This window comes from Cinclus cinclus, chromosome 6 (assembly GCF_963662255.1).
Source record: "Cinclus cinclus chromosome 6, bCinCin1.1, whole genome shotgun sequence".
Classification (NCBI taxonomy): Eukaryota; Metazoa; Chordata; class Aves; order Passeriformes; family Cinclidae; genus Cinclus; species Cinclus cinclus.
The window spans coordinates 46,345,755-46,368,975 of NC_085051.1; the positions used below are offsets into that span (position 1 = coordinate 46,345,755).

The 23,221-nt window shown below is 36.0% G+C and overlaps 1 protein-coding gene across 2 annotated transcripts in view; it reads right to left on the reverse strand.

Moving 5' to 3' along the window:
- Positions 1-357: 357 nt before the first annotated feature.
- RPS6KA5 (ribosomal protein S6 kinase A5) overlaps positions 358-23,221 on the reverse strand; it is a 69,741-nt gene continuing 46,877 nt past the window's right edge. For both annotated transcript variants that reach the window (XM_062495466.1, XM_062495468.1), the window contains 10 exons: positions 19,263-19,413; positions 17,944-18,105; positions 16,574-16,699; positions 15,708-15,841; positions 12,591-12,684; positions 10,182-10,352; positions 6,619-6,810; positions 5,857-6,016; positions 4,760-4,923; positions 358-3,802 (listed from right to left, as the gene is read on the reverse strand). In XM_062495466.1, the coding sequence (XP_062351450.1) occupies positions 3,563-3,802; positions 4,760-4,923; positions 5,857-6,016; positions 6,619-6,810; positions 10,182-10,352; positions 12,591-12,684; positions 15,708-15,841; positions 16,574-16,699; positions 17,944-18,105; positions 19,263-19,413 (1,594 nt within the window). In that variant the 3' untranslated portion in view covers positions 358-3,562. The remainder of the gene's footprint in view (positions 3,803-4,759; positions 4,924-5,856; positions 6,017-6,618; positions 6,811-10,181; positions 10,353-12,590; positions 12,685-15,707; positions 15,842-16,573; positions 16,700-17,943; positions 18,106-19,262; positions 19,414-23,221) is intronic.

Here is a 23,221-nt window from a genome sequence, read left to right on the forward strand (position 1 = left end):
TTCCTTAGAGTATAGAAATTTCACTAAGCCAGAGGAACAGTAAGTCATGTTTTCTTTGTACTTCTCTAAATCCTTTCACAGAATTACTTGCTACTACTAATATTTGTGTTTCTAAAAGTATTACAAAGAAATGGCTTTACTAGATATTGAGTACTTCGAAGATTGGAATAAGACCCACACTAACTGAAATCTTTACTCATAAGAAATTTGACTTTTCACACAAATCTGCCTACAACTGAGAGCTGAGAGCACTGCATTTCTGACAGCAGACAGATATCATTACTAGACATTAAAGCTGACTGAGGTATACCAGCACTGTGAAGAAAACTTAATGAGTATACACAGTTTTCAGTGTAACATCTCTTCACCAAGACAATATAAAGTATTTATAATACTAATGAATATCAACTTGTATATTTCAAATTTGAAACAATGGTCTGAGTATGAAAAATATGGCCCATGGTCTTTATATGACCTTGACTTCCAGGCTGGTCAACAGATTAAAACACTGTTCTGCTGCAGGGACATCAGAACAAAAAGTAAACTTACTCTTGAGCTGTCTTGTTTGCAACTCAAGTTTTAGAGTATCAATGTGTATTTACATCAGCAGTTGTTTATAGAAAGATGCTAATCTAAAAATTCAGACAGCTTAGTGTCAAATACACTTCCTCAAGAGCTCTGTTACCTGGAGGCAGCAGGCATTCAGAGGTCATAAACATTTTAGCTACCCTGGGTAACTGATTCAAAGCAAATACAAGGTGATACCTAAATGTACTTAGCCCTGCCCAAAGAAATACCCTGGGTTTAATTTTTTATTAAACAACTACTGTGAGAGAACAAAGATGACAAAGAAATATTCAGCTATAAAAGATGTCTTTGATACAAGTGATGTATTCTAATAACTTCAGTCTTACAACAGTCTCTCAAAACCTGTGTAGAAAAAAAGATTGACAATACAACCATTATGTAGCATTTAGCATCTTGTGCAAACATTCTTGTTTTTTCATCAGTTTGTCAAGAAACAGTTTAAATTTCCCAACAGGGAAATAACTGTTCTGTGTTCCTAACATTTAAGTTCTTTCAGCTGGGTTACAATATTTAAAATCCACTTGGTATCCAAAAGTTCCTTACACTCAAATAAAATCAGACTGCAATTGCTTTTTGTTGTCTTCAGGATGAAGACAACAAGTTCCATAAACTCCTCAAAGTGCAAACTTTACAAGCAATTACCTGTTCTCCAATCTCCCAATTCGCTTATACTGTCTGCAGAACAAGTATTAATGGTGGATTGTTTGTTGTATTTACAGAAAGTTTATTCTGGAGAGGAAAAGTATTCTTTTACAAATGAGCCATGTTCAATATTGAGATTACTTCCAAAGAGAGCATTCAGAAAGCAAACCTTAATATATTACATTGACAATTATTTTTCAATACTTTAACATCGGCCACTTAAAGTTGGTTGTGTTATTAGCACATAGACTGATCTTTAAATATACTACTTCTACATAAACAGTGCAAATCTCAATATTCACATCAACCTGAAATTAATGCTGCAATTACTGTTGACATTCACATCAAGAAAGTAGTAAACTATTTCACATGAGCAATTCCAAAACCTCAGAATGCCATTATTAATATTAAAGAAACACAGAACAAACATGTTGGGCTTCAAAGCCTTGTTTTGATACACACAGTCCCTGTAAACATGGACATATTGTATTTGTCAATACTGTTATCTTATATAATTCTATAAATAAAACTACTGATATAAACAATTTCTATATCTTCTTTTTTTTTTTTGCATAGGGTTTGAATTAAGGTTACTTTAGGATAGAGACAGCTGTTAACAAAATCCTCTAGTCAATTAGTCTTCCATCACACAAATTTAGGCATATGACAAGGAGCCTCTCTGACTTCAGTAGAAACTTACACATGTAAGCATTTGCAAAACTGGAGTCATCTTTAGCACTTAAGCTACCCCTAGTCATTGAGAATACAAGCTATAAAAGATGTCTCCGTAAATTTATAAAATATACTGATTTAAAAGTTTATGCTGATGTTTCCCTAAGTCACATTTATGATTCCAAACAGTTATGTACATACTATACTATCACAGTAGGAAATACTTCACTGTAGAACACCACAGTGAAACAAGTTGTGAAGCACAGTGTTCAATATAATTTCCCTTTAGTATTCCCAGTGCATAAGTTGTTAACATCTACACTACACAAGGTGCCCAGGTCTAGTATTTGTTATATACAATGTAAAAGCAAGATAGAAAGAGCTTTGCATTTTACAGTAAGGAATGAAAACAGTGGGTAATATACAGGGATTCACTCCTGCAAAGTACAGAATTCTCCTTCACAATGACCACAACCACCAAATATGGTGGATTTCAGGTCACTCAGCCCAGTAAAACAGTGCTCAGCACCTTGTAGGAAGAGAGATCTGAGTGCACTTTATTCTAAAACATCTCCCTTAGATGTTATAAAGTGCAAAAATTAAAACATATATTCTAATATTTAACAGTCACTATTAGACTGCCACATTTGCACAATGCAAAATTTAAATAACTTGGTGTGCATTTTTATGGACCCTACAATAACAAATGTTGAAACCGGAGTTTTCCCATCTTTAAAAAAAATCTTAGTATTTTAAAATCATTGTGTAACTATAAAAAGAAAATATAAATTATAATTAAATCTTGAAATAGGTATTTTAACATGTGACCATTTTCCAAAGCATCCAATATGAAATTTAATTTTCTCTTATAGCATTAGATTTTAGAATCTGTAAAATCTTTTAGAAGTTAATAACTTCAAAAAATAGAAATTATTGTATCACAGTACTAGACATCTCACCTTATCAGATATCTTTTGCCCTAGAAGTGTTTAAAACATTAAATAAATAAAAAAAAATCTAAGTCTTCTATTCTCAGTTGCTTAGAAAAAGATACGTGGAGTTATTTTTTAAACAAAATAAGAGTTCCATAGTGCTTCAATTTGATCTTAAAATTCAAATAAACGGGACAGAATGTAACCATAAATTTAAAAGGCTTTAAAGTACTATACCGCTTTGGTGCATTGTACCAATGATTCTTTACATGCATGAAGAATCAAATTCTATAACATTCTTCACATAGCTGGATAAGATCAGAAGATCCTGAAGTTCTATGTATGTTTCAGAGCTTTCCTTTCTTTGAGCAGTGGGGAGGAAACTGGGAGGAAAATAGTGACACTGAGGAACAGCCTTTTTCCAAGCGGTACCACGAGCAGCACAGCTACTTACCTTGAGCTTGACTGCACACCAGTAATTCAGCCCTCAGAGAATACAACGTAGGCTGTATACCAGTATTATACCATATCCAGTGATACCGAACAACGCTAGAAGGAAATGTATGGAAATACAAAGCTAAAAAGGTATGACTAAAATACATTTCTAAAGCAACAGACTCTTCCTGTGGCAGCCTGTAAGCCACAGGGAGGAAGGGCAGGAGAAGACAATACAGGTACCGCCAAGTCTATAACCACTTAACTCCTCAAGACAGGACACTCTCTGCTTCTCAGTCGGAGAACTGGAAGATGGTTTCTGGGTTATTGCTGTCTGCAGGGTTTGTGGGCTGTAATGTCTTTGTAGGTGTAGTTTTACCATGAGAATGAGAGGAAGAAGAATGGGAACTTTCACTGGAGCTGCTACGTGTCTCTGTGCTGGTACTTGTTTTTTTCATTTTCCTTCTTTTTGCAAGAGGTGCCTTGTCCACAGTCTGGAGACAAAATCCTTCCCTTTTGTACTTATTAAAGGCCTGTTTAAAAATAAAAGGTAATTCTAAGTTTTTTCAAGATATTTAACACATTTTATGCCTTATCACTTATTATTAATGACCTATGGTACATCACAGGATAAAATATAATTTCTTGACCAATTCCTATTGTAAATGTAACAATGACTCCACCAGCCTTTACAGGTACTTAAGAGCCAATGCATAACATTATTGATTGGCATCTTCCTCTCCTCATTCTTTTCACTTATTTTGTATTAAGCCTTAACCTATTTAACACTACATTTTCAGAGAGGACACTGCTGAATTACAGTTTTTCTTTCAGCACAAATTATGTTGCATTATCAGGACCTCTTCCACAAATAATTACTTTGTTTCTCTTTTCTTCCCAAAAAGCACCCACAAGCATTTCATCATAAATCTGCTCCGTTTTGGTTTATTCTCTGTAGAGGGTATAATGAGAATCAACACTATGTTTGTAAAATACAGTTGCAGTTCAAATTATTTTAATAAATATGTAATAGTAGACAAGCAAGTCCACTAAAAACACACGATATAAAAAAACATTAACTACATTTATTCCAGAAATTATACCTCAATTTAGTAACCATAAAGACAAAAAAGCCAGTTACTTAAGTTAAATAGAAAGTTTCTTCTCTTTTTTAATAAGGTTTGAAGAATTTATAGTACATTTCGCTAAGAAATAGAATACTTTTTATAGCTCTTTCAAGAACAGCACTCAATGTCCAAATCCTCATGAATATAAATACCTTGAAGAAATTTACTCTTGCTTCATCATTCATATTTTCATGTACTCCATCAGAGATGTTATGAGGAAATGTTATCGAGGAAAAAAATCCAGCTATAAGCATATGCTGGATTATTAGGACAGATGTGTATTGTTTTTAAGAGAAAACACGTACAAATCTCGATGACACATCACAAAACATAGCACATGACATAAAATTTCTCAAAACTTACATGGAAAGTGGCTTTAACATATGTGTGCACTGCAGCTCCTGAAGAGCCTAAGTTATCAGGTGTCATTAGAGGGTTAGATGAGAGCTGGCTGCCATCCTGAAGCCACTCATTGTATCTCAGGCTGGACATTTTAATTCTTTTGTTTGGATCCACTGTAAGAAGTCCTAATAGAAACACATTACATTCTTTAAAACTGTCAGCTGTTTGTCTTTGGTCAGTAGAAAATGCAAATATTTCGTAATAAAATTGCATGCATTGCTTTGATAAGTAACCAATGTCAATATTTACCCTGGGTATGCCAATATTTATTCTAGATAAGGCTCACACAGTGTTACACTATCATCCTTGACAGAAGAATCTTAAAAGCAAAAAACTGATATTTAACTGATAACTCACATCTCTCTTCATACAAACTCAGAACTACCAAATTATTTCTTCACTTAAAACCTGAAAACTTCTAGGGTGAAGTTCAAAAGAGTAAGCCTCAGATTCCCTGCACAATTCACTCAAGTCTGAATCTGGAAATCCCTATATTTTTGGCAGAAAAAATCCTTACAAGTCTGCTTCTGCAGACTCCATCTAAATAGCATTGAGGTAGGTGTCAAGCTCATGATGAAAATATAATTAGATGTTAAAAAGCTTAGGGGAACCAAAGCATGGCAAATATTAATGAAGTAGCTCAGAAACACAGTAAGTAGTCCTAGTAGAGAAATTAAAATATAGCCGATGGAAAAGAAATAATAATAAATTAATTTTCTGCAAAAGCTCAGCTTTTAAGACCTCTCATATTAGAAAAACTCTGCTTTTGAATATGTTATGAGTTCACTTCTTCTGAAACTCTTCAGTTCCTTCTAACCCCACTAACCTTATCAGCACCTTACCACATTAGAAAACTGCTAGGTGTACAAGCAACTTGTAATGCATTCTGATGTGTCCATTGCCACTCAGTGCTTGTTTGAGAGGTAAGTACACAGCTCAAGCTGTGCATATTGCTCTGTCAGGTTAGACACACTGGAACATCTGGATACTCTATGTTCTCCAAATTTTATCTTTTTAAATAAAAACATAATGTTTATGAAATACTTGTAAATCCCTACCTCGAATTAGCTCTTTAGCCTCTTCAGAAACGTTTTTCCAAGCCTCTCCTTCAAAGGAAAATTCTCCCTTTTTTATTTTCTTCATAATTTCCAATGCACTGGTACATGTTAAACTTCTGTCTTGAGACTGAAATGGTACCTGCCCTGATAGCATCGTGTACTGTCACAAGAAAAAAGCAGCATTAGGAAACACAGTATTTTTATAGACAACTCTTGTTGTTAAATATATAGGGCTGTTGTTTGCATCACCAATGCTATGCAATGAAACTTGGCCTATCATAACTTTAAGGCTATAGAAAATTTAAGATGCAGAAGACTTTCTCTGGAGTCCTTGTTAAAAAAAAATATTCATCTATTCCAGGAAGCTATGAACAAAATATATTTCTACCCCATTTATATCTAATGAAATTAATTTTCTATAGATCAAAATACAGGTTGATTCTTTCTTTAAATTGAAACTGTAAGAAAGATTATATGGATGCCTGTAAAATCCCCTAGCAAGCATATATTTTTGAGAAGATGACTGTATCAAGTAATTTTTCCCTTCCCAAAAATGTCAAATTTCATTTCCTACTTTGTAAAAAAAATTTCTGCTCCTGGAAAAGATCTGTCTTTGGAACATATGATTTGTGGAGCAGTATTTTCACCTCCCTTGAATTCAGCATTTATCCAATTTATGCCTGAAATCATCTTAATTCCATTACATTTTATCAAAAAATAAATACATGCAAAAAATTGTAGCTAAAAACCTCAATCACTCACCAAAATGACCCCCAAACTCCACAGATCACAAGATTCATCATAACCATTGTGATTCAAGAGCTCTGGGGCAGCATAATGAAGAGTAAAACACGGAGTCTTGAGAGGCTGATTATCAGGTGGTTTTAAACGAGCAAAGCCAAAATCAATTATTTTTATTTCTGAATTATCAGTTTCATCAGTAAATAGTAAATTCTGAAAAGCAAAGACAAACATCAATATTAGCACTGGGTAGAAAATTGGTAATAATTACTTTGCTACATCTATCACTACAGAAAATTTCCCATTATCTACAGGGAAGGTGAACTGTTAGACACTGGGGAAAAGCAGAAGTAACAATACTCTGGGTTATATGAAATGTGATGTATTCACCTGTCCCTGCATACCTGCAAGTCAGGGCAGTCCTGGGATTGCTAATGAAAATCCATACATAGCAGGGAACAGTGGAGAAAAGAATTCTGGGAACACGGACCAAAAAAACAAAAAACAAACAAACAAAAAAACCCCACTAAGATATCATGTCTGGAGATGGGAGAATTGCCTTCTTCCTCAAACAGAAGCAAATTTTCTTAAGCTTCCACTTCCTTCTGGCACGTTGTGAACAACAGCTTTCTTGTGTGGGGGATTCCTACTGCTCCTCCTGTCTTGTGACTGAATAGTTTTTGGTACTCAAGTGGTAACACAGTGCTGCCATGAGGACAGTAATGCACAAGAGTCATTTGAAAGTGAAGGATGGCAGCAAAAAGGTGCACCTTGGTACAAAGTGGTGTAAGGAAATGCACCAATAGCTCAGAGGTTTCACTGAAAGATGTCTGTCATGACAAAGCCAGTATGGATATGTGTTCTGGAAGAGACTTGGGACCAAAAGCTTTCAAGCACTGAAGGCCACATAACAGTCCAACCACAAACCTACTCCTTACACCTAGGTAGAGACATTGGTACAGTAGGGCCTGAGAATTCCAGCTTTACACACTGGAATGTGGCACTTTGGACTTGAAGACAGACAAGTTGTTATCAGTTTGGACATCGTAAGGCAATCTGCTTCTTTTTTCTCCCCTGAGTATTTATATTTGCCAAGGAAGATATGACAGGGAAGCTAAGTCACAGAAAAACAAGATTAATTATAAACTAATTCTATTCTTCCCTTCAGCTTCTGAGAGATGAGCATCATTTTGTTATTGCCTTTACTGCTCAATCTATGAATGCTAGGAAAAGGCCCAATATTAGAAATCCTATAGTCCTATCTAACTTTTTAATACAAAAGGTGAATGACTCACACAAAGTAATTAATTTCAAACGCATTAACAAGGGTAAAAAATGATTGCTAGACTGCCAGCAGATCAATAAGGAGAACCTGAGAGCATTCATCATGGATAAAAGAAAATAGCTGCTACAAAAAAGTATGTTAGCATTTTTGCTTTCTGTACTACTGATATTGCTTAATGCACATTCAGAGAAGACAGTTTTTAATTGTTGTATAAACTGATCTAAAGGAAGCCTAATTTCAGCAAAAATATCCGTGCAACAAGGATAAATAATTAATATATTAGTTTTTTTTTCTATGGTGATGTTATATAGTCTACAAGTAAATAAAGAATGACTAACATTGGTTTAAAAAGACCTTTCTTATAATAAAAAGCAAACTGGTTATTCTGTCCTTCAACGGAAAGAAAGGTGCAGTCCAAGTATCCTACACCGGGTTCAGGTATTCCTGTAATTAGGCAAATAAAGCATGTTTCAGAACCCTCCCCCCTTCCCCCCCCAATATTTACAGCTATATTCCACACATTTTAGGATCTATAAACAACATTCTCTCTCACTTATGTTTTGTTGTAATACCTTGAGAACCTAGTTTACAGATTAATGATCATTTCACAGAAACAGTCCTCAAATCCTCTACTGAGAGGTTCCAAATATGGTCACACATGCTACACAAACTCTTTATTCCTATGGATTCTTTTTTTTTTTTTTTTTAGCCAGTACTTCTCCTCTATTTTGTAGACCAACATATGTGATCTAATTATTACTGCTAAATAATAGTAAAAAAGTCTCATTCTTAGTTACATTTAACCAGACAGACTTCTAAAAAAATAATTATCAGCAGCACATTAGATGTCAAAGTTGAACATCAAAAAAATCTGACTGGAATTCTTAGAAAAGCAACAGAATTTCCTATATATATCTTTTTACAGAGAAGTGCACAACCATATCTGTATTGGGAAACTGGCATATCCAATACTAAGTTCATGTCAGAATCTAAAATAGTAACTTTCATAACAAGCAAGAAAGAGACAAGCAGGTTAAGCCCAACTTTGTGGAGGATTCAGCAAGCTGTTTGTTAACCCTTCATTACTTGGACTTCCCAGACTTCTGTTCTTGAACATAATGTAGAATTGAAGACTGCCTAATTTAGCAGCTGAAGGTCTGCTTTACTGGGCCTTTATATTCAAAGTACCAGTAAAACTAAGATTATAAGAATAGAAGAGAGAAAGAGGGGTTGGTTTCATCCTTTCAAAAATTAAGTGTTTCAAAAGCTGTTTTCTTACCCTGATGATGTGACTCTTGGAAAAATTTTCTCTGATGACTTTTTCAACTCACACATTAGAATTTCAAAATAGTCACTCTTTAACTGCTTACTTACAACAGGAGCCCAGGACAGAGATTCTTTTAAACTCATATATTTTGGATTGGTTTTCCAAAACAACTAGCAACATCTAGAAGATTTCTTTACCAGTTGAATTATTATAAAACACCAATACAGAAATTATGTTACAAAAAGATAAAACATCAGTAGGAATGCTGTATTATTTTTTAACTCCAACTACAAAAGGAACAGCTATTTCCTGGTGTATGATGGCTGTAACCACTTTACAATGTAACATTCTTACTGGATGAATTAAGATTAATCTACACACTATTTTCAGGTTCGAGGAAACACACATACCAACTCATTTCCGGCAAAAGCACCCAAGAAAACACTGGATTCAGAAAGCAGAACAAAGCCAATTGGTCAATCTTACAATAGTAGACTGAATGATCTAGAAGCCATGATGTTGCTACACAACAAAAATATCAGAAAAGCAGTTACTGAAAAATAGATATTAATAAATGGTTTCTTTTGGGAAACTACTGAACTCACTGAACTGAAATCACACCTTTCTGTTAGTGCTCATTTTGTACTTGACTAGAAAAGAAGCCCTACTGAGGAAATTAAGATCAAAAAAAAGGTGGAAATGTACAGGTAAAATACCCAAGGCAACCTAGCTCTGCTTATGAACTGTTTCACACAATAAATACACACTAGTGAAAAATGTCCCCAGACACGCAAAGAATGTTTTTGAAGTTAAGAGTAGAGATTGCTTACAGAACTAAAAACGTTTCCTAACAGTTAATTCTACCTATGAACAGAAAAATATCTACAGAATTTGCCATGTTGAAGTGCTTTTTATCTAATTAAAAATAGAGAAGTAGAAAACTCTGTAACAAAGGCTGGAGAAACAGAGATACATCACATTCCAGACATTTAATAACTAATTGTCTAAACATATATATACAAGTCACTATACCTCAGGTTTCAGATCTCTGTGGACTACTCCTACATCATGCATGTGGCTCACTGCTGAAACAAGTCTGCGCATAATGTGACTGGCTTCAGTCTCACTGAAATGTTTCTTTTTCTGAATACGTTCAAGCAATTCTCCTCCCTTCAGCAATTCCATTACTAGGAAGGTGTGAAGCTGAAACAATAAAAATACACCATGTTAGAAATTTAACATTACAAACCAACATTCACTCAGGAGTTAGGTGCTATTCTGATAGGTTCTCAATGTTTGAATAAATAACACTGCTGCTCATAGTAATTTGGAAGGACAAAAAAAAGCACCAGATCTCAGATGGCATTTTTCCCATCAGTCTTGTTGAGACTGAAGAATAATGTCTTCCCCATGTGCACCCATATTTATTAACAAAAACACAATGCCACCAGCTAAATTGATAAATTTGGAGGGAGATGAAAAGGCCTTACCTAGGCTAACAAGTAAAGCTGGAAAAAGCTAAAGTTTTGCTACTTAAGCCTGTTCTGATACAAGGATAGCAGAAGCTATTAATATGCATAAGGAATTAGCCACTTAAATGTTACAAAATCCTTTAAAAGGACCCTGAAACTTTCCCTCTAAAATCAAAGATTATCTAGAACTTGTGGTTTTATCCCCTACAGAATAGCAGCTGAAACTACTCCATCATTAGAATTACAATAGGCATCTTCCCAAAAATCAAAGAGCATTTTTTTAAATTAAAAAAGCAATGGGTTTTTACAGGGTTGCTCTTTTCAAGGCAATCAATAAGCAGGGACTTCCTTGATTTTAAGACAACATGGGCACACAGTCAACTGCAATTCAAATGTCTTGCCATTAAACAATCAGCAGATATCTCAGAACAAGGAAGTGAAGTCAGCATTCTGAAAAGGCAATGGACATAGGAATGCCATAGCTTCTAGCCCTTCTTTCCCCTGAATGACAGTAAAAAAATAGTATTTGCAAGCAGACGAAAAAAAAGGCATTCTGGGAAGCAGCCAAAAAATGGAATTCAAAGCAATCATCAGAAGGTGAACACTTTAGATACGAAAGAACGGAAGCAGAGCTATGAGGACAGAAAACAGTAACACTTCTCAGAACAACCACGATGCCTAGTAGAGCTTGAATGGTATCCTCTCCTGCAAATTTTCTTTATGCCTTGGGAATATCTGACAGGGAAGTTAGAAAGGATAAAGAGACTTTTTTCATTAGAAAACTTCTGGGTCACCCAGAGACTGAAACCCAGAATTATAAAATGCGGAATTTGAACAGACTGGTATCAGAACAAGTTAAAACTGGAAGTTCTTTTTATTAAGACAAGCTGCAGAAAGGTAAAAACAAGAATATTTAATCAGTTTCGGTCTTCAGAATATTTTGCACAAGTAATCTGAAAGGTAACAGCTGGGAACTAGCAGAACTAGCTAAAAGTACAGTGGGTTGATTGGTTGAGAGCAGCCTACCAGTGGCAGAGCAGTCTGGAGAACCTTTTTTTAGATTTAGTATATTCATTTTACTCAAATGAAAGGGAACAAATATCCTGTTCTACACATGTGTACTCATACTGTCCATATATGCAAAAAAAGGGCTTTCTTGTCACTAAAAAATTAAGGTACAGACACTATATCCTCTCAGCTAATTTTAAAGTGCTAAACATGAGCTCTCTGCTGGTCCTAGCATGAGAGAGACAGACTGGGATATGTGGAGAAGCAAGAGACCCCTTGTTCCATTACAAAATCACAGACCAGAATCACAGAGTAGTCTAGGTTGGAAGGGAGCTGTACAAGACATCTGGCCCAAAACCCCAGCTCAAACCAGGGCCAGCTTCCAATTCAGATCAAATCATTGCTTATTACATGCTGAGGAGTTTGTATGACATTAAAGGAAAAAGACAGTTAAGGTATCTAAATAAATTGATCTTAATAGATTTTCAACTAGAGGCTCTACTTTCGTATTTGGTAATTTGGCAAACTATTTGGATACCTCTGTTAAATCACTAATGTGTAAGAAAACATACAGATATATAACCTCTGTATGCAGCATTTCTAAATTAATTCACAAATACTGTTTTAAGATTTATCATGACCGTGGGGGAAAGGTGATAACACATTTCAGTATCATACATACAGAAATTGGGCCATGAACACACTGTATGATAGCAAACAAAGACAAAACAGAACAATTAACAGAATCTGAACCTCTAATTTTTTCACACAGTTTTGATTTGCTAGAGTAACTGCAAGATTGTTTGAATGCAGAACTTCTGCTTCATTTTCTATACTGACTAGACAGAAGTCCTAGGAAAAAAGTTGCCTTCACAGTTCCAGTATGCTTAAGTCCATAAAGTTCTTGGGAAAACACACAGCAACATGATGGCAGGTGCTGATTACAGTTTATTCTAAATACCTGGTCATGAAAAACTTCATGTAACTTCACTACATTAGGGTGTCCTTCGCAGAGTCTCAGAGCTGTTATTTCTCTCTGGGTGTTGGCTTCCATTCTGGAAAAATTGAGCAGTCATTTTGTACCAATTTTACTGAGCAAATTGCACATTCCAAGTGTTATTTTTTTAACTGCTTGCAATCCATATTTTTTTACTCTTACAAGCACTTGAACAAAATTAAATGCATATTAAAAGCAAGTGGAGAAAAACTCTCCCCCCTAACCCTGCAATTTAATCCATTAAAAAAACCCCACACCCAATTCAAACAATCTTTTTAATGCAACTGCAACTTCCTACAGTAAAAGCTGATGCAATATAGAATAGTCCCAATCTAAAACAAACCATGCTCTTAGTCCAGAGCAATTTGACTTCACCTCTGTTACTACCAGCATTTGTTAGTTCACCTTTACCTTGGCCCAATTCTTTTCCATTCTTAATGGGTACAAGTACTCCCTAAATACATGGAAACTGTGAGCTCCACTAGAAAAAGAATAATATCATCTATATATGAAATGTGTTATACAAATGAACCCCTAAACAGACCATTGTAAAAATCTGAAACAGAAGAGATAAGAGACTGTCTCCAGAGAAAAATCATTGCATAAGTTCTCTTCCAAGTACTGAAATCTATATCCATAAAAAGTAATAATGGTGATTGTTATAAAAACTGAACGGTGACAGAGCAGAACACTTTTTTCCACTAGTTAGATATATTGATTTATTTTTGGCAAATAATGCCTGAAAATTTCTGCCAAAACTCTCTGAGAAAGGTTAATCCTATCCTGATTTAGAGAATGACTTTACAGATAGATTCTCTCACCACACATGTTCTTAATATTTGGTTGCTTTTTTTCTTCCTAATTAGGATTAGAACCACAATGAGAATTCTGCCTTTCTGTAGGCTTCATATAATAAACAAATAAACTAAGCTGTTCCACCTGCATCTCTGCTGCTGAAGTTTTTTAATTGAAAGTGACTTCTGGTCCTTAAGGAATTAAAAAAACCTGACTCCCAGGGTGTTTCCCCCTAAACTACTATTGGAAGGAAGTGGACCTCAAAAATAGATGAAAAAGGTTCAGTATCATGAGAATAAACCTCTGAAATTTTTATGTGGGCTTTTCTGAATGTTTCCCCTCCATAAATAGTTACCATCTCAGATTTTAAACAACCTTGTAAGAAACAAATGGGATGTTCTAAAACAGTAACTCAGGTAGGTTTGTTTCAGTGGTCATCAGACATACAGATAAACCTAAAATTGTTGGCTGGGGGCAGGTCCAGCACTATTAAAAAAGCAACACCACAGAGGAACTGTTCATCTGAGCTTTCACCTCAAGTATCATGAGAAGGTTTCTCTAGGAGTAAGATTCCCTTTTTGGGCATGTTTGCCCGGTAGAAGTGAAAGACTGACTTTGAGGCAAAGAAGTTGCAAAAAACTTATTATACTTTTCCTTTTCACAAGATTTAGTGGTGTGATCCTCAGAGCAATATTACTTACAGATTCTAGTTCAAGTTGGGTTTTGGCCAACTGTTCAGAGTGTGGGTTTACTGCTAACTCTAAAAACTGTTCAAACATGCTGAGTCTGCTCACACCCTGCAATCCTAAAAAAAAATAAATTTAAAGCCTCTGTATATGGATCACTTCTTACCTTCATTTAGCCTGTGCCACCAAGATGAAGGAGAAAGAGCAAAAGAACCCATGAGTAATATAATTCAGGGACATAATTTCTAAAAGTTAAGTTCTAGGGAAAGAGCCAATACTTGTCCGCTCACTTATCCAGAAACAAAATACACATTATGTTAAGATGAGATGGGAGCACTAACCTACAGCTCTGCTGGTACCACAGAAAAAAACTTGTAAGTGTAGACACATGGCAGAGATCTCCACTTTAAAATACCCAGTGTAGGTGTCTATCACACATCACTTAAGGTCTCATTATAATGAGTGAAATTCCCATAAATCCATCTTACAGGGTGAACTAGTTCACTGTAACATACATACCTAGAGTAGGATTCAGTGGCCTAAGCATAGGAAGGAAGAGCCTGGAAGATGACATCAGCCATGAAGACATCTACAAAAAGGTAGTAGTCACAAGACTGATGGGAACCAGAGGACAGAGAAGACACCAACAGATGCTAAAACGGCACTACGTAGATGTCTATGTTTAAGTTACTGAATCCCACTTCTAGTGCAAGACAGTATTAGGCCGCCTTCCATTAATTTAGCAGACCTCAGAAAACTAACTCAAACACCTACACTTCAGCTTCTTGTTCCTGAACTTGTCCTGTTCAAAAAGCATATGATGAAATGACAAGACACTTAGGTCTGGCGGACAGCTTCTTCTAGGGTCTGGAAAAACAGACATACAGCCAAATGTCTTGGGCAAGAGATCACTGTGAACTATCATTCTGATAGCAGAACATTTCTACTCTCCTGCCAGCATTCTACAATACACTAGGGATGTACTTACTAATGAACTCTGCAAAATGAAGGCAAAAACCCATCTGCTACTCAAAGAATCCCTTATCTTTATTTCTTTCTGGGTAGAAACTCACAGAGATTTTCATTCTGGAAGAGAACCAGATGGTACCCGTGTACAAAGCAAGTCAGCTTCTTCCATTGTGGTGTTCTCCTCAGAACATCCAGGAAACAAGATGCAGCTTACAATTCCATAGTCTAATTCCATTTTATATATACACACCCACTTAGATCTGAGGCAACCCACAATTCAGACCATTCTTAAAAGCAGTATCCTAGGCAATCAATTGGGCTGCTCAAGACAGAGAAACCTTATACCTTACTTTGTTAGGAGCAAAATCAGGGGAAATAATGGTAGACTACAACTAGGTATCAGAAAATAACTCTCTAAGTTTCTTCTTGTGTCCCAACTAGAATAACATTTTATTTCAAAAGACTATCAGAATCTTTTGGTGATCATAAGGTTACAATAGGTTTCTGTAGATTCATAGAGCAGGAAATAATTCTATTTTTCTACTTCCAAAAATGTAGCGAACATTATTCTACTCCATGGGTGACAGTAAACAAAGAAAATATTTTTTATTGTCTTATAGAATATTTATACCTTTTGCTAATTATTTTTACTGCATACTCTTGGCTAGTTTTCTTGTGTAAGCACTTTCGACAAATGGAAAAACTTCCTTCTCCCAATGGTTTCTCTTTCAGATCCAGTTCATAATGATGATAAAATGGAGAGTCCTGTTAGGAAACTGTCTGTATTTAGTTTTGCAGAATACTTTTAGTATACACAGTCAAAGACAAAGAGTAAAATTTTATGAGAACTTTTCAACTACATTTAAAACTGTAAAAGAGCTCTCTTTTTGTTAAAACACAATCTTAAACTTTATTTAATAAAATGCATAAACATTATTCTAACAATCAAAGAGTAAAGCTTACATTACATTAAACAAACAATCACTAAATAAATCATTACTACTACAACAGTTGAAGATACAAAATATTCAGACAAACAGGATCAAAGACGGCCATACATACATTCATCCACAGAATTATGTGCTCATTTGAGGACATCACAATAGCATGTGTTCTTATAAGGCTTCACACAATTATATGCTCTTTTAGGTAAATATAACATAGATGGAATTATATAATTAAAGTAGGCTTCAGAAATATCTACAGTGATTGGCTGAATGAGAACTATCAGGAGTCATATTACTATGATTATTACTACTATACTTCAGTCTTCTGGAAAACTAGACAATCATTTTTCAGTTTAAATTTCAACCACTTCTTAACAGTATCACATGCAAGATCATCAGATGCTTGAATCATCTGAGAAGCCATTATAGAGAATTGATCAATGAATGATGACTACTTCATGATCTGTAGCCCAGCTTATGATTGCTGCTGGGGAAGTTATACACAGTTTTAATTAAACCAAGTTAATCTATGTCTTGATATTATTATTACCTTCATCATAGCACTTCTGGCAATAGTTGTAGTTCCAGGTCGCTCATCCCCCACATAAAACTGAAAAGGATCTACTGTAGCTGCATTGCGTTTAAACAAAATAGAAGGTGCAACGAAAGAATATCCCTATGAAATTAAAACATCAGAAAAGGGTATAGCTTGATACTGTTGCACATAAACTACGATAATGCATATGAAACATCAGAAGTTTCAGAAGAATTTTTTCAAGACCTCTGAATTTTTGTATCATAATAGAGAAATTGCAACTTACTCTTTTCAATATGAATAGGCATCTTTCTGGAATTTGTTATATGATACTCCACAGTTAAAGACAAAATAATAATACAACAAGAATTCTAATGAATGCTAATTTGTCTTAGCTACAATTGCTTTACAATAGCAATAATGGCTTGTACTTCAAACTAGCCAGCTTCCCAGGACACCTTAAAGCTGAGGCATGGAATAGTTTGCATGTTGTGGCATAAGCACCAAACAATTTTAAATAGATAAACTTTATATCAATGTGTGTGGGCAACAATGTGCTCAGTTTGAGTCTCATAATAATAAGAGCTGTGACTACCAGTGAGGGGTGAATCAGATGTTATTAAGACATGCATAACCTGGTTGCTAACATCACTGTGAATCTAACAAGTTCCAAAATATGACACTACATTCCTGTACCCTAAGGATTAAACTGCTCAAAAACAGACAATAGAAAACAACAAAGCACAAGGAGGGGAGAAGAGAAAGCAATCCACTGCTGTTCACCTCTGCAGCTTTGGTACCAAGCTGGCTGCACATGAGCTGTTTCTGCCCATTTGACATCCAGTCTGTGTAGTCTAAGAAGGGGTCATTCTTTAATAGGATGGAGGGAACAGTAAGGAAAGCTTTGTTACTCATCTGGATACTTCAGCTGAGTAACTAGAGCACTCCTACAAAACATGGAGGACCTACTTTCAGCTCTGCAGGTAGCTCCCACTTTCCAAAGCAAGACTTCAACTAGCACATAATGTGGAAATGGGTTAACTACATTGCTCTTGTCGAAGCTGGCAGCCCAGGCTGACGGAGTCAGGATGACAAGACTCATAAGGTATGAAGAATCAATAAAGAACAGACTGACTTTAGTCCAGCAAGTAGGACATTCAGCTGGGAATGGAGAAACAAGGAATTTTATATTTGCAGTAGGACTGTTTCCACCTTTCTCATTTTGCAATTGTTGAAGAAAAGGCCCTGGGAACTGGGACTAGAAATTACACAATTAATTAAAAAAATGTAATAGGCAGGAGGTGGGGGGGGGAAAACAGTGAACTATACATGAGGAATTGTTCAATAATAATTTTTTTTAAAAATAATTTGACTTCTTAAAATACCTGAAATATTCTTTCTGAAGTCTGAGGGGTTGCTGCAGGAGAGTATGTTGGATCCATTTCTGTAAACTCTTCTGCAAAATTACTGACATCCAATTCATCTCTGATTACTGGTTTAAATGGGGCTGGTATTTTTTTGGCTGCTAAGTCCTCCCAGTTCATATTCTAAACAAAAAGCAAGAAAATAAATCTGAATTAAATGAAAATTTTACAGAAAAAGATATTGGAAAGAGACTTGTCCAGACACACCATCTACCACAGGCAGATGAAAAACATTCAAATAATGCTCTACTAATTGCTTAGTTAAAACCAAGAAGTATCATACTTATTTGTACATAGACAGAATCCAATCAAAAAGAAAATCAACATAATCAAATTTAACAGTGGGGATATGCCAAACAATTAGTGTGATAGTCCTTGAATTTCTTCCTCTATTTCAGAATAAGCAATATTTATATGTTTGCAAGCCAAAGCATATGCATGTAGTATCTTCAACTTTTCATTGCAAATTTCTATGCTTAATCACTGATGTCAGCTTTCAGAGCCCTGAGAGCATAAACCTCCAGATTTTTACTTAAAGGCATGACTAGAAAGAGGAAGCGTAGAAATAGCAGTTATGAGAAAACTGCCCTGTTACTGTAAAGGAGTGGAACTGAAATTAAGTTAAGAATAGAAAGTGCCATATGATGACAAAATGCATCACCCAAAGCAAAGAGTGAATTAAGGAAGTTTAACTCTAGTTAACTTCAGAAGCACCATCAATAGATAATTAGTTTTCTCAAAGAAAGCACACAATTTTAACCACAGTGAATAGAACACTACAGGTATTTTACATACGTACAATCTTCACCATGGCTTGAAAGCAAATGCTAATATACTGAAATCTGAACAGCATTAAAATTTACTAAACAAGACCAAAGGAAAACAGAGGAGTTTTGTGAATTTTATCAATATTCAAATTTTACTAATAATGCTAGTGGCCATTTTAACAAAGCCTTGCAAACAAAAACCCAACAGACAACACAACACAATTTCAGTTTTGCATTAAACCTTCTAATTTAAGCAGTGTGTCTTTTGGCTTCTTCAAGTAACCAATAGATAGAGACAGAATATATTAAAAACCTAGCATGCCCTTCTAATACACACAAAATCCATACATACAAACACATGGATATTCTTACAAACTTCAGTGCAATTATTCATTCAACTAATATGTCTCTAAGCTGTTCTGTTAACAGAACAACAGAACTTCCTTAGACTTTGATTTCATAGGCAATAATTCTGAATAAGTGGGAACTGTTGATTTTTGTTACTTGCTTTACCTGGAAAAAGGGATGCTGTTTGATTTCATCAGCATCAGTGGGACCACAGCCTAGCCTCTTCTTGGGGTCTTTCATTAAAAGCCGCTGAATTATATCCTTAGACAGAGCACTCATTTCTTGTGGATAAGGTGGTTCACTTTTCAATATTCTCCTTTAAAACAAACAAAATAACAATGTGGTAATTACTTAAAATGTTGAGAGTTGAAGAGTTACCATCCTAATGGAAGCATTAACATTTCACTTAAACTTCTACTGCACCCAAAAGCAGGAGGATGACAAATATGAAACCAAACTTTTGTTAACTAAAAAAAAGTTTGCGGAGTTGCTGATGTGAAACACAACATCTGAAGAGATAAATTTTGTAACTCAAACCACAAAAGGAGAATAATCCTCATTTCATGTACTGAATTTACAATTTAAAAGAAATCATATAGCTGCTATAGACAGCTCCACAAAGAAATCAACTTGATGCCTAGAAGAAGTCAAACCAAAAATGATTACAATATTAAAAAGTATTAGAAAATAAAGGAAAAAAAATCCTGTATTTGGACCACTGAAGGTTTGCCTTCACACTCAGGCAAAGAGTGCTTATACCCTGGTCTCAAAAGAAGGCACATAACTGGAAAAGTTTTAGAGAACAGTAACAATACCAATCAGAAGCATAGAATGCATTTTATAGAAAATTTTATTAAAAGGCTAGGACTATCCAGCTTACTGCAAAGATGACTCAAGGGAGCAGGAGAGTGTTTCCCTTAAAATGGTAAAGCAAAAGAGAACAGAGACCTCACCACTTTTTCAAAACAAGAACTAGAAACCATTACATTGTGCCAGTGGAAATCAAAACGTTAGAAGCCTAAGTAGAATCACATTTCAATACCTCTCCTTTGTAGCTCCCCACAGTTTTATAAACAGCTAGGCAAGTTTTCTTTCAGTTACTCCAAATCTAAATGCTGAAGCTACAGACTCTAAAGGAAGGTAACACATGCAAACACAAATGAACAGGTTTAAAGCAGAATCTAATACAGAATCACAGAAGAGTTGAGGTTGGAATGGATCTCTGGAGGTCACCTGGTCCAACTCTTCCTACTCAATTACCCAGAGCCAGCTGTTCACCACCATGTCTAGAAACCATTTGAATATCTCCAAGGAGAGAGACCTCACCACCTCCTTTGGGCAGCCTGTACTCAGTCACGCTCACAGTAAACAGGTACTTCCTTTTGTGCTCAGAGGGAACCTCCTGTGTTTCAATTTGTGGCCCCTCTCTCTGGTCTTGTCACCAACCACCACTGAAAGAACCTGGTTCCCTCTTCTTTGTACACTCTCTTCAGGCATTTATGCACACTGATGAGATGTCCCTGAACCTTCCCTTCTCCAGGTGGAAGAATGCCAGCCTTCTCAGCCTTTCTTCTTATTGTCATCAGCCCTTTGCTGGACTCCCTCCACTATATCAAATATATCACTCTCTCATGCACTGGAGAGACCAGAAGTGGAAACAGTACTCCAGATGTGGCTTCATTAGTGCTGAGTGGAGAGGAAGGATCACACCCCTCAAGCTGATGAGTATTCGTTGTGTAATGCAGCCCAGAATACCATTTGCTGCCTGTACCACAAGGCCACATTGCTGGCTCGTGTACAGCTTGGTGCTTACATAGTCTCTCACTGTGGTAACTTCACAATAGGGCTTACAGTGCCTCCACTAAACACAATCTGAAAGATTTTGAAGCCATGAGAGACTGAAATGACACGAATTTGTGGCAACACTAAGCTCTCAACTATTATATGTTTCTGCCAGAGCTTAAGCTGATCACTGCAGGACATGAGTAAATTCTGTTTAGTTACTGCATGACATATCCTTAAGAGTTAGTTATCCCATGAGAAAATCTTTATCTTGAAATCGCTAGCTTCTTGGATTAGTCCAAATATAGATGCAAACAGCTTGCTTCCTAAATAATCCTGTTCTGGCAGTGTGGCAGGACAAAACCAAGCTCAAAATGTGCATATCCCAGGGGTAGCTTCTACAGACATAGTATCCAGTATCAAGCAAACAAAAAGACAATGCAAGCTAATTTCTTGGTTTAAGTAATGCTGAAAGGAGTTAGGAAAATACAGTCTGAGTTTTAAGATGGTGTGGAGGTTCAGGATTGTTTTTGTAGTATTATGTATATCTGCCAGTAAGGGTCCAAATCACAGCCTTTCTGCTAGCAGAAGTAACCATAAGACTTCTCTTCAATTTCTAGACACATTTCACTTTACAGAAAAGGAGAAGAAAGCACAATATTATCACATTATTTTTTTAATTAGGGATGTTAATACCAAATTTAAACACCACTAAATAAGAGTATTCTTACACTTCAGGGGTGGTGGAGAAGTAAAGATTCAGTCTCTTCTGCAATCACCCAGTTTCAGAAAGCAGGTAAGGAAGTAAGAACACCCTCCTGTTCTAGAGACACAAGACAGGACACCTTGACAGAAAAATTACTTTATTTACAAGTGGCCCAATGAAATCGACAATGTTTTCATAGCTTGAAAATTTCTGCAGTTAGAGAAGTCTGAAGGAGCTTCTTTGTCAACCTTTCTGATAGAAGAATCAGAAAGGTATGTAACAAAGATCCTGGAAAACAAGTTCTCTTTGGGCTCTTGGAAGGGAGGAAAACCCCTCCAATCAGTATTTTTTGAAACTGGTTTCTAAAGCAATGAGACTGAAACTCTGGGATGTCCTTATAAATCAAAAGGAAAATTCTAGAGCTAGTTCTTTTCCATACACTCTAGGAACCTCCTAAACTGTTTCCTCTCTGCTGTAAAGTATTTCCAGCAGACATACAGTGAGAATTGTCTTCCATCTCTTGATCCACCTAGAACCCTCTGCAGAAAAGGCAGCATTTTGCCATGTTTCATTACAAGGAGATTAGTGTAAGTTGCCAGTGGCTTTAATTTAAAAAATACTTTTGAGGTTGACTGATAGTTGAAAACACTGATGATGCTCTGGATTGGTTCACAGAAATGGTATTACAGAGATAGTGAAGACCACAACTACCTTCTTTAGAAGGTCCAGGAACGACATAAAATCATGGAATTGAAGTATGTGAAGCTGTAATCACATTAACTAGGATGGAAATCAAGTTGCCAGAAAAGACCAAACAAATTGGATCAACATGCGAGAGAACAGAAATTTGTGAAGCAGCTTGATCGAGTGAAGAGTCTGGTTTCACTAGTTGAGCACGACTGAAGTACTGCACTGAAGGTTACTCAAGGCTCTAACAGTAGCCCATACAGCGTTCAGAGGAAGGAAGCTGCATGTATCAAAATCCTTTTTGGGATCTTTGTGCTTCTGTAAAGAAACTATGGCCTTTAGCATTAACAATCCTTTCCCTTTCTCAATCACCACCATCCTTCTGTACATTTCTTGTTTATGGGGTTGTCCACGTTGTCCATGGCAGTGCTCCAGTAACAGCGACAGACACAAGCAGGAAGAATTAAGTATCACAAATGGCAACTGGGAAAGCTGAAGAAATACTCTGCTGTATTTATTGCTTTTCCTGGCCTGGTATAAGCCCGCTCAGCTGGGACAAGCTGAGATTACTCTGCTGATGAGGGAACCCTGGCTGTACTGCACACTCAAGAGAAACCATCCCTTGCATACGTCAAAAAGTTTAATGCTTTGCATGAATCATTTCCATCTTATCCTTCTCTACCGCAGACTATGCAGAACTAGGAGCAACCCCACTGCTACTATCTCTCAGGAACTTGGGCTCTGATGAGTTTTCTCCACAAATACTACAGACCAAGAATACACATATAATGCAAAGGACACACTAACATGATAAGGAAGGAAAGGAGATGCCTAATCCAACTATTCTACAGTGCCTTGAGAATTGTGCATCTTGGGTGATTTATGATGATAGTCTATTCTCTGATCCTCTGCTTTATGCCCAAAAATGGGTGCTGTACTTTTAAGGTGG